This window comes from Schistocerca americana, chromosome 9, assembly GCF_021461395.2.
Source record: "Schistocerca americana isolate TAMUIC-IGC-003095 chromosome 9, iqSchAmer2.1, whole genome shotgun sequence".
Taxonomy (NCBI): Eukaryota; Metazoa; Arthropoda; class Insecta; order Orthoptera; family Acrididae; genus Schistocerca; species Schistocerca americana.
This window is the reverse complement of record NC_060127.1, coordinates 104,488,086-104,500,842: the sequence shown is the minus strand read 5'-3', so window position 1 is coordinate 104,500,842 and position 12,757 is coordinate 104,488,086. Positions and strand designations below refer to the sequence as shown.

General features: G+C 44.3%; 1 protein-coding gene across 1 annotated transcript in view; it reads right to left on the bottom strand.

The window, feature by feature from the left end:
* Window positions 1–12,757, bottom strand: part of LOC124550706 (fibrillin-1) — a 131,965-nt gene that overhangs the window by 14,981 nt on the left and 104,227 nt on the right. The window contains exon 4 of the mRNA XM_047125428.1: window positions 4,976–5,127. Coding sequence (XP_046981384.1) covers window positions 4,976–5,127 — 152 coding nt within the window. The remainder of the gene's footprint in view (window positions 1–4,975; window positions 5,128–12,757) is intronic.

Here is a 12,757-nt window from a genome sequence, read left to right as displayed (position 1 = left end):
TACCACTATTGGAAGAAAAGTGCATTGCTAACAGCAGTTAGATCAAAATTCGTATGTAAAAGATTGCCCTGTGCGACCGTTAGCCCCAGTCTCACCTAATATACAGGGCTGTTCAGGAGGAATGTCGCATATTTTTGAGGCGATTCTACATGTAAAAATAAACCGAAAAAGTCCTGTGAACATGTACCTGAATTTCGATCATTACAGAACTGGAATGGGTTGTAGACTCCACACATCCATGAATGAATATGAAGACAAGTGTGAATATTACCTACTGAAATGTTGTGTCAGCTCTGTGGTCGACAGAATAATGGTGGGACAGATGACTCACCCATCCTACAAGAGGCGTGCGGGTTCTGTAACAGATGGCAGCACTGTTATGCCACACTGAGACAACAGCTGCGAGTGTACCCAGTGTTCAATCGTCAGTTGAATCAGTGAGCTCTCTTGAGCCCGTGTAAGTGTCATTCTTGAGTGTTGTTTAATTGAGTAAGTCCATTGTGCCCACGACTACCAAGATATTGTATAAGTTCATCTGTGCAGAATATGCAGACATGTCGTTTGTGTACAGGTTCTCTAATGGCAGTGCCCATGCGGATTGACAGAAAACCAGAGATGTTTTCCTGACTGACAAACACCATGTGCCAGGTTATTCCCGAGGGTTTTCCAAGCATTAAGTGAATCTAGAACACTACCCGGTTAACACGTAACTTGAGAATGTGAGGTTGTCCAATCAGTTGAGGAAGGGAACCACTTTTTTGCAATGGTACAATGGAGCCCCAGAACCAGTACATGGCACATTAGCTATCAGATCAATAGTCTAAAAATGCGAGTGCTTGTAATTGAGAGCTTGTAATCATTACCTGTACAGTTACTAAGCAGTCACAATTTTTCTGAATAATTGGCTGTACATGGAGACATCGTGCAATACACTTTATTTATACACTCCTGGAAACTGAAATAAGAACACCGTGAATTCATTGTCCCAGGAAGGGGAAACTTTATTGACACATTCCTGGGGTCAGATACATCACATGATCACACTGACAGAACCACAGGCACATAGACACAGGCAACAGAGCATGCACAATGTCGGCACTAGTACAGTGTATATCCACCTTTCGCAGCAATGCAGGCTGCTATTCTCCCATGGAGACGATCGTAGAGATGCTGGATGTAGTCCTGTGGAACGGCTTGCCATGCCATTTCCACCTGGCGCCTCAGTTGGACCAGCGTTCGTGCTGGACGTGCAGACCACGTGAGACGACGCTTCATCCAGTCCCAAACATGCTCAATGGGGGACAGATCCGGAGATCTTGCTGGCCAGGGTAGTTGACTTACACCTTCTAGAGCACGTTGGGTGGCACGGGATACATGCGGACGTGCATTGTCCTGTTGGAACAGCAAGTTCCCTTGCCGGTCTAGGAATGGTAGAACGATGGGTTCGATGACGGTTTGGATGTACCGTGCACTATTCAGTGTCCCCTCGACGATCACCAGTGGTGTACGGCCAGTGTAGGAGATCGCTCCCCACACCATGATGCCGGGTGTTGGCCTGTGTGCCTCGGTCGTATGCAGTCCTGATTGTGGCGTTCACCTGCACGGCGCCAAACACGCATACGACCATCATTGGCACCAAGGCAGAAGCGACTCTCATCGCTGAAGACGACACGTCTCCATTCGTCCCTCCATTCACGCCTGTCGCGACACCACTGGAGGCGGGCTGCACGATGTTGGGGCGTGAGTGGAAGACGGCCTAACGGTGTGCGGGACCGTAGCCCAGCTTCATGGAGACCGTTGCGAATGGTCCTCGCCGATACCCCAGGAGCAACAGTGTCCCTAATTTGCTGGGAAGTGGCGGTGCGGTCCCCTACGGCACTGCGTAGGATCCTACGGTCTTGGCGTGCATCCGTGCGTCGCTGCGGTCCGGTCCCAGGTCGACGGGCACGTACACCTTCCGCCGACCACTGGCGACAACATCGATGTACTGTGGAGACCTCACGCCCCACGTGTTGAGCAATTCGGCGGTACGTCCACCCGGCCTCCCGCATGCCCACTATACGCCCTCGCTCAAAGTCCGTCAACTGCACATACGGTTCACGTCCACGCTGTCGCGGCATGCTACCAGTGTTAAAGACTGCGATGGAGCTCCGTATGCCACGGCAAACTGGCTGACACTGACGGCGGCGGTGCACAAATGCTGCGCAGCTAGCGCCATTCGACGGCCAACACCGCGGTTCCTGGTGTGTCCGCTGTGCCGTGCGTGTGATCATTGTTTGTACAGCCCTCTCGCAGTGTCCGGAGCAAGTATGGTGGGTCTGACACACCGGTGTCAATGTGTTCTTTTTTCCATTTCCAGGAGTGTAGATGAGGCTACATTTACACGTGGTCGTACCATGAACAACTGCAGTTCTCATGCATGGGTGATGGAGTACCTACATGACACCAGAGAGCCAGCCAGTGTGGCCGAGAGGTTCTAGGCGCTTCAGTCTGGAATCGTGCGACCGCTACGGTCGCAGGTTCCAATCCTGCCTTGGGCGTGGACGTGTATGATGTCCTAAGGTTAGTCAGGTTTAAGTAGTTCTAAGTTCTAGGGGACTATCGACCTCAGATGTTCAACCGATAGTGCTCTGAGCCATTTTTATTAACACCAGAGGAACAACTTTCCAAGTCAGGTTCTCAGTGGACGTCTGGTGTGGTATGACTGATGACCTGGTGGTAGCGTCTGTGTTCCTGCCAAATAGCATGACAGCCGCAGCATACACACATTTCCTGATAGAAGAGCTACCAGGACTTTTGGAAGATGTGATATTTGAGCAATGACGGCAAATGTACATGCAACACGATGGATCACCAATTAACTGTAACAGACAAGTATATCAGTATCTGAAAACATATTTCCTCAGCGCTCGATTGTCCACGACTGACTGTCTAACTGGCCTGAAAGATCATCCGACCCAACCCCATTAGACTTCTGTTTACGGGACTGATTAAAGGGGGATTAACAAGCACTAGAGAATGCATCACCCATGCTGACGATCCGCTAATTATAGTATCTGCTAATGCCAGGACTAAGTTAGAGGAAAACAGCAGGGCACTCGTTCGAAGATTAAGTTACTGCTGCATAAAAAACAAACTAATGATAGCAGTGCACAAAAGAATTTATATGTTACCAAAAGATAGATAATCGAGAACGAGAAATCCCACAATCAGAATAAATGAGCAACCTGTGAAAAGAAAGGCCGTATATAGGTATCTTGGAATGAACATCGACGAAAAACAAAACGTTCACGCACATGTAGAAATCGTCTGCCAGAGAGGCATTAAAATCCTAAATAAAATAGCAGCAACTGACCAAAGAGGTTTTCAGCTGCCACGAGGTGCAATAAGAACACGCAACAATGGAGTCTTACTCGCTACTGTGGGCCAAGGGTCGAGCGTTTGGGCTCGTAGAACAGCAGGGGCTCTATAGCGAGCACGCGGCTGTATACTCAACACCAACTGAGACACTGCTGGTGGTGTTAGGATTGCAGCCGCTAGATCCAGCAATAAGGAAGAGAGGTGCTCAATACTGGCTCAAAAAGCGCAAATATGATACAATAAGGGAGACAATGGGCACAAGAACCGTATTGAATTAGGAAATAAAGGCAAGCATTGATACAGAAGGGCAAGAAATCTGGGACAGGGCAGAAACAGCGAGGAGACCCCACCACATGCTTTCTAGCATAAAAGAAAGAACAAGAATGACATACTTCCTACTGACCAAGCGAGCTACACACCACCTGTCAGGACATGGCCGATTTCCCAGCTCCTTACTAAGAATACAACAGTGCATCACAGACACTTGTGAATGTGGACGAATCGGCACCCTGGATCACATTGTCTGGTGTCTGTTATACGACATGTTACAGACCAGGACAGGAACGCATTTGGAAATGCAAAAGTCTGTAATATAATATGAGGAACTGTGGAGTAAGCTGAGCACGCTGACAGCTAAAATATCAACCTATGAACTGCAAGCCTACATGGCTGAGATGCAAGCAAGAAGAGGCCGTACATCATGATAACGGTACGCGCCACAGCACAGCTACGTCAACCTTCCTGGAGCAGTGTGGAGATGGGCCTCGGGGAGGACCAGGAAGAATTTCCTGAGACCGTGGCAGCCATCTCCCAATCTCCACACTTTGGGTGCCACAGAAGTGCAGCATGTGTGAATCCTGAGTTGTGTCTCACTGTGCCACAGACTAACCATCTCGACAAATGAGAAATCCAGCTTGGTTCTGATACCAAGCACAGTAGTATAGTGTAATGTAGTGTAGTGCTGTATAACAGAGTAGTGCATAGTAGTGCTATGGACCAGTAGTCTGGATTTCGGATGAACAGTATCTGTGAACCAGATTGCCAGATGATAGTACATAGACTTTTTTGTTATTTTTCCTTATGTAGACATTCTATGTAGACTTTCCCCCCTCTTAAACAGTATAATGCTGTGCTGTATTCGTGTCCAACATTCTGTTGGACTCAAATAAAATAGCAAATAAAAACAATAATACAAATATATGCTACAAGGGTGGATACATGTGAAGAACTTGTTGCCCACATTGAAGCCTGCCGATATGGTGTTCGGTGTGCAGCACAACACACCCTCTGAGGCATTGCTGAGTGCATTAAGGTGAGTGAGGGACTTTTTGAACACCTCTTGTAGGATGAATGAGTCATCTGCCACACCATTATTCTGTCCACCACAGTGCCTACGCAACATTTCGGTAAGTAATATTCACCCTTGTCCACATAATCATTCATGGATGTGTGTAGTCTTGAACCCGCTCCAGTCCTACAATTATCGAAAATCCGACACATCTTCATAGGAATTTTTTGGTTTATTTTCACATGTAGAATCACCTCACAAATTATGTGACACTCCTGCTGAATCATCCTGCAGATGGGCAGGGTCAGGACATGTGTGATTACTCACTGGCAGGCTGCGAGGCTTTGGCGATTGGCCTGTAGAGGCGCCTCCGTCGACAGATGGCGACCACCACCAGCACGGAGCTGCCCAATAGCAGCACGCCCAAGAAGACGGCCACGCCCACCCACGCCGCAGGGCTCATCAGCCCGGAACTCACCCTGCAACAACAGAAAATTGTGATGGCAGGCATCGATGGAACAAACAATTTTCGCTTCGACTGGATATTTTCGTTTGCAGTTTAACATGACTCTTAAAGGGCAAGATTTCGTATGTAGGACATCTTCAACTGACGAGAGGTCCCCAGCAGTGGGATCGACTTTTTGAAACCAAATATACTGTGATGTAGGTTAAGATCCCAAGTATCACACCCTGCTACCATTCACCCAGTTGGACCCTTGGTTGTGAGTAAATGATGAAAAAATTTCAGAATTTTGTGTTATGCTCAATAACGTTAAAAAAAGCTGAATTACATGGTCTTGTTGTGTGATGGATTGCATAATAGCTCCACATGCAAGAGAATGTGGGTTCGAGTCTTGTTAGGTACAATATGCTTTTTTATTTTGAATCTTTATTGAAATGACTTTGATCATTGTTTTTACTCAATTAATTGGTTTAAATATAATTTTTTGCATTATTCCTTTGTCATATTATTTTTTGCATTATCAACTTGTTTCATTTGATTCATTTTTTCTTTATATCATTCTTTTTCCAATTGGAATTATTGTGGATATGAACTTAATTATATTTATCTATTACAATATTCAATTATTTGAAAATTCTGATCTATCAGTTAAAAAACAAAAGACCAAGTAATATATTTATACTGACTGTACAGTGGTGTGAGAAATGTACTTTTCATTATCAGATATGGAATTTTTTTGCATTGTATTTCTCATACAAAATTTAAAACACTACCTAAATGCCTATTGCACTATAGAAAAAATAACACAGATGGTGATTTAAATAAAATTATAAGTATAACGAAACTGAAACAAAATGAGAAATAGATATAATGAACACAATAATGTGGACAAAAACACAGGGTGATAAAAGACAAGAAATTAAATCGAAATTAATACATAAAATTAATTAAAACAAATGAAAAGATATTTCAAGTGGAAAAAGAATGATAGGAAGAAAAATGAGACTAAATGAAGAAGTTAATATTACAATTATAATGATATGACAAAGAAACGGAAACAAAAATTTAGGTTAAAAGAAATAAACTGAATAAAAATGATGATCCAGTTCATTTCGATAAAGATTTAAAAATCAAGAAAACTTCATGCACCTGGCAAGATGTGGACTCTCAATCTCCTACACATGAAACTACTATCCTGCCCATCACATCACTCCATTACACCATACAACAAGTCTATCTGATGCAGTTTCTTTTGACACTATTGAGTGTCACATAAATTAGGAAAATCTTTTATCATCAGGTACTAGCAAATCTTAATAGACATAACTGTACAGGTAGTTTCAGTTGATCACACTGCTGGGGACCCCTCGTTGTGAGAGGTATGATAATTGATTTAGAGGGATCCGCTTCAGTTGAACTCATACTTATCCAAACCACGACCGGTGTCGAGATTTTAGAATCCTATCTTCAGGTGTATGAAACTATTGTATTTGGTAACAAATAACATGCGGTCGGACCAGTCAGTGCGAGACTTCCAGTCCTTTCATGTTGTCGGAAACTGCCTAGCGCCAGACAGCCGCATGGCAGGAATGCTAACCGCTACTGAGGTCTCGAAGCGTGGCACGGTGCAGGCACCAACGGTGTAAGTGTGAGTGAACTTGCGGTATCAGTAGCGATACAGGGAAACCTGGACTGCAGTCAAGGCACACAAGCAACCGGCACAGCTGCACTTCAGAATACAGCTCTGCAACTCACATGGTGGTGGTGGTGGTGATAGTGGTGGGGGTAATGGTGGTGGTGGTGGTGGTGGTAAGTTCCTATGGGACCAAACTCCTGAGGTCATCTACTTAACCTAACTTACTAAGGACAACACACACACCCATGCCCGAAGGAGGACTCGAACCAACGTGGGGGGAGTTGCGTGAACCGTGGCAAGGTGCCCAGACCGTGCAGCTACACCCCACCGGCGTGAGTCATATGCACAGAGGTGTCTCACACAGGGTGCTCCCGAGAGCTACAACACCAAAATCTCGGCAAGATCAATGTGTAGATTGTTATTTTTTAATTTTTTGGTGGGGTCAGGGTTTTTATTTATGACAATATACAGTCAAATCACCAACAACTTTCACAGATTCACAAACACCACACATAAAGTAGTTTCATTTTAATCCAATTTACCACATCCATCAGTCCTCACCATAAGAGGCATCGTACAATAAAAGTTAAGAGGTACCGTTATCCTTATTGAAAACTTCGCCAACATTTAAAAAGTCCAGATTCTCTATATCATCGCTGACTAAGTCAGTTCACTGACAGTTTCTGCCAACATGCAATGATCAAAATTCTTACACTGACTGCCCTGAACGAATGTTGTGTGTTGCCAAATACAATAATTTCATACAGTAGAAGTTGGGATTTAAACATCTTGAAACCGGTCGTGGTTTGGATAAATAATGGTGCGAGTGAAATGGATTAATCTAAAATAAATGTTGTTGTTGTTGTTGTGGTCTTCAGTCCTGAGACTGGTTTGATGCAGCTCTCCATGCTACTATATCCTGTGCAAGCTTCTTCATCTCCCAGTACCTACTGCAGCCTGCATCCTTCTGAATCTGCTTAGTGTATTCATCTCTTGGTCTCCCTCTACGATTTTTACCCTCCACGCTGCCCTCCAATACTAAATTGATGATCCCTCGATGTCTCAGAACATGTCCTACCAACCGATCCCTTCTTCTAGTCAAGTTGTGCCACAAGCTCCTCTTCTCCCCAATTCTATTCAATACCTCCTCATTAGTTATGTGATCTACCCATCTAATCTTCAGCATTCTTCTGTAGAACCACATTTCGAAAGCTTCCATTCTCTTCTTGTCTAAACTATTTATCGCCCAAGTTTCACTTCCATACATGGCCACACTCCATACAAATACTTTCAGAAACGACTTCCTGACACCCACATCTACACTCGATGTTAACAAATTTTTCTTCTTCAGAAACGCTTTCCTTGCCATTGCCAGTCTACATTTTATATCCTCTCTACTTCGACCATCATCAGTTATTTTGCTCCCCATATAGCAAAACTCCTTTACTACTTTAAGTGTCTCTTTTCCTAATTTAATTCCCTCAGCATCACCCGCCTTATTTCGACTACATGCCATTATCCTCGTTTTGCTTTTGTTGATGTTCATCTTATATCCTCCTTTCAAGACACTGTCCATTCCATTCAACTGCTCTTCCAAGTCCTTTGCTGTCTCTGACAGAATTACAATGTCATCGACGAACCTCAAAGTTTTTATTTCTTCTCCATGCATTTTAATTCCTACTCCGAACTTTTCTTTTGTTTCTTTTATTGCTTGCTCAATATACAGATTGAATAACATCGGGGATAGGCTACAACCCTGTCTCACTCTCTTCCCAACCACTGCTTCCCTTTCATACCCCTCGACTCTTATTACTGCCATCTGGTTTCTGTACAAATTGTAAATAACCTTTCGCTCCCTGTATTTTACCCCTGCCACCTTCAGAATTTGAAAGAGAGTATTCCAATCAACATTGTCAAAAGCTTTCTCTAAGTCTACAAATGCTAGAAACGTAGGTTTGCCTTTCCTTAATCTTTCTTCTAAGATAAGTCGTAGGGTCAGTATTGCCTCACGTGTTCCAACATTTCTACGGAATCCAAACTGATCTTCCCCGAGGTCGGCTTCTATCAGTTTTTCCATTCGTCTGTAAAGAATTCGCGTTAGTATTTTGCATCTGTGACTTTTTAAACTGATAGTTCGGTAATTTTCACATCTGTCAACACCTGCTTTCTTTGGGATTGGAATTATAATATTCTTCTTGAAGTCTGAGGGTATTTCGCCTGTTTCATACATCTTGCTCACCAGATGGTAGAGTTTTGTCGGGACTGGCTCTCCCAAGGCTGTCACTAGTTCTAATGGAATGTTGTTTACTCCGGGGGCCTTGTTTCGACTGAGGTCTTTCAGTGCTCTGTCAAACTCTTCACGCAGTATCATATCTCCCATTTCATCTTCATCTACATCCTCTTCCATTTCCATAATATTGTCCTCAAGTACTTGTATAGACCTTCTATATACTCCTTCCACCTTTCTGCTTTCCCTTCTTTGCTTAGAACTGGGTTTCCATATGAGCTCTTGATATTCATAAAAGTCGTTCTCTTTTCTCCAAAGGTCTCTTTAATTTTCCTATATGCAGTATCTATCTTACCCCTAGTGAGATAAGCCTCTACATCGTTACATTTGTCCTCTAGCCATCCCTGCTTAGCCATTTTGCACTTCCTGTCGATCTCATTTTTGAGACGTTTGTATTCCTTTTTGCCTGCTTTTAATATTTTTTCCTTTCATCAATTAAATTCAATATTTCTTCTGTTACCCAAGGGTTTCTGCTAACTCTCGTTTTTTTACCTGTTTGATCCTCTGCTGCCTTCACTATTTTATCCCTCAAAGTTACCCATTCTTCTTCTAGTGTATTTCTTTCCCCCACTCCTGTCAGTTGTTCCTAATGCTCTCCCTGAAACTCTGTACAACCTCAGTTTCTTTGAGTTTATCCAGGTCCCATCTCCTTAAATTCCCACCTTTTTGCAGTTTCTTCAATTTTAATCTACAGTTCATAACCAATATATTGTGGTCAGAGTCCACATCTGCCCCTGGAAATGTCTTACAATTTAAAACCTGGTTCCTAAATCTCTGTCTTAGCATTATATAATCTATCTGATACCTTTTAGTATCTCCAGGGTTCTTCCATGTATACAACCTTCTTTCATGATTCTTAAACCAAGTGTTAGCTATGATTAAGTTATGCTCTGCGCAAAATTCTACCAGACGGCTTCCTCTTTCATTTCTAATCCCCAATCCATATTCACCTACTATGTTTCCTTCTCTCCCTTTTCCTATGCTTGAATTCCAGTCACCAATGACTATTAAATTTTCGTCTCCCTTCACTATTTGAATAATTTCTTTTATCTCCTCATACATTTCATAAATTTCTTCGTCATCTGCAAAGCTAGTTGGCATATAAACTTGTACTACTGTAGTAGGCGTGGGCTTCGTGTCTATCTTGGCCACAATAATGCGTTCACTATGCTGTTTGTAGTAGCTTACCCGCACTCCTATTTTTTTTATTCATTATTAAACCTACTCCTGCATTACCCCTATTTGATTTTGTATTTATAACCCTTTATTCACCTGACCAAAAGTCTTGTTCCTCCTGCCACCGAACTTCACTAATTACCACTATATCTAACTTTAACCTATCCATTTCCCTTTTTAAATTTTCTAACCTACCTGCCCGATTAAGGGATCTGACATTCCACGCTCCGATCCGTAGAACGCCAGTTTTCTTTCTCCTGATAACAACGTCCTCCTGAGTAGTCACCGCCCGGAGATCCGAATGGGGGACTGTTTTACCTCCGGAATATTTTACTCAAGAGGACGCCATCATCATTTAACCATACAGTAAAGCTGCATGCCCACGGGAAAAAATTACGGCTGTAGTTTCCCCTTGCTTTCAGCCGTTCGCAGTACCAGCACAGCAAGGCCGTTTTGGTTAATGTTACACGGCCAGATCAGTCAATCATCCGAACTGTTGTCCCTGCAACTACTGAAAAGGCTGCTGCCCCTCTTCAGGAACCACACGTTTGTCTGGCCTCTCAACAGATACCCCTCCGTTGTGGTTGCACCTACGGTACGGCCATCTGTATCGCTGAGGCACGCAAGCCTCCCCACCAACGGCAAGGTCCATGGTTCATGGGGGGCTAAAATAATTATCTGATTGTTAAAATACTCAATATAACCGGTTTCCGAATTAACTGTGTTTCGGTTTTTATTGTTATTTCTCGCCAGTTAAACGTAGACATCGAAAAATGTTTGAACAATTCTAAGACTCCCTCAGATTTTTGCTTTACACTTTGCAAGGTACCTAGAATAAAAATAAACACACACACCTCAAAAAACGTCTTGCATCACCAAGGTTCTGAGCGTTCCGGAACCTCTACAGAAAATTGGAATATCGACCAACATAAACATCATTTCAAAACTTTTTATTGCGCATGAAAACCACACACTGCATGCTGTACTACCATACAGCGAGACCTTCAGAGGTGGTGGTCCAGATTGCTGTACACACCGGTATCTCTAATACCCAGTAACACGTCCTCTTGCATTGATGCATGCCTGTATTTGCCGTGGCATACTATTCACAAGTTCATCAAGGCACTGTTGGTCCCGATTGTCCCACTCCTCAAAGGCGATTCGGCGTAGATCCGTCAGAGTGGTTGGTGGGTCACGTCGTCCATAAACAACCCTTTTCAATCTTTCCCAGGCATTTTCGACAGGGTTCATGTCTGGAGAACATGCTGGCCACTCTAGCCGAGGGATGTCGTTATCCTGAAGGAAGTCATTCGTAAGATGTGCACGATGGGGACGCGAATTGTCGTCCATGGAGACGAATGCCTCGCCAATATGCTGCCGATATGGTTGCACTATCGGTCGGAGGATGGCATTCACGCATCGTACAGCCGTTACGGCGCCTTCCATGACCACCAGCGGCGTACGTTGGCCTCACACAATGCCATCCCCAAACAGCATGTAACCTCCACCTTGCTGCACTCGCTGGACAGTGTGTCTAAGGCGTTCAGCCTGACTGGGTTGCCTCCAAACACGTCTTCGGCGATTGTCTGGTTGAAGGAATATGCGACACTCATCGGTGAAAAGAACTTGATGCCAATCCTCAGCGGTCCATTCGGCATGTTGTTGGGCCCATCTGTACCGCGCTGCATGGTGTCATGGTTGCAAAGATGGCCTCTCCAAGGACATCGGGAGTAAAGTTGCGCATCATGCAGCGCATTGCGCACAGTTAGAGTCGTAACACGACGTCCTGCGGCTGCACGAAAAGCATTATTGAACATGGTGGCGTTGCTGTCGGGGTTCTCCCGAGCCATAATCCGTAGGTAGCGGTCATCGACTGCAGTAGTAGCCATTGGGCGGCCTGAGCGAGACATGTCATCGACAGTTCCTGTCTCCCTGTATCTCCTCCATGTCCGAACAACATCGCTTTGTTTCACTCCGAGGCGCCTGGACACTTCCCTTGTTGAGAGTCCTTCGTGTCACAAAGTAACAACGCGGACGCGAACGAACAGCGGTCTAGGCATGGTTGAACCACAGACAACACGACCCGCGTACCTCCTTCCTGGTGGAAGACTGGAACTGATCGGTTGTCGGACCCCCTCCGTGTAATAGGCGTTGATCATGCATGACTGTTTACATGTTTGGGCGGGTTTAGTGACATCTCTGAACAGTCAAAGGGACTGTGTCTGTGACACTATATCCACAGTCAACGACTATCTTCAGGAGTTCCGGGAACTGTAGTGATGCAAAACTTTTTCTTATGTGTGTATTATGCTGTCGCACCATCGACGGGTACTGTAAGTTTGCTATAAAATGACATTGTAATACGGAGCAGGAAGAATTTGAAGACTTAGTTGACAATGAAAGAGCAGAAAATTACAAGGATAGACAGACGGGATTCATTGTGCTGTGTATAAGGAAGCACTTTGTGCCAAATTTGGAGGTCGGGAGCTCGTGTAGAATCTCATGGTGCAAATAGTAAAGTTTCTGAAGGTGCCCGCATTATTCTAC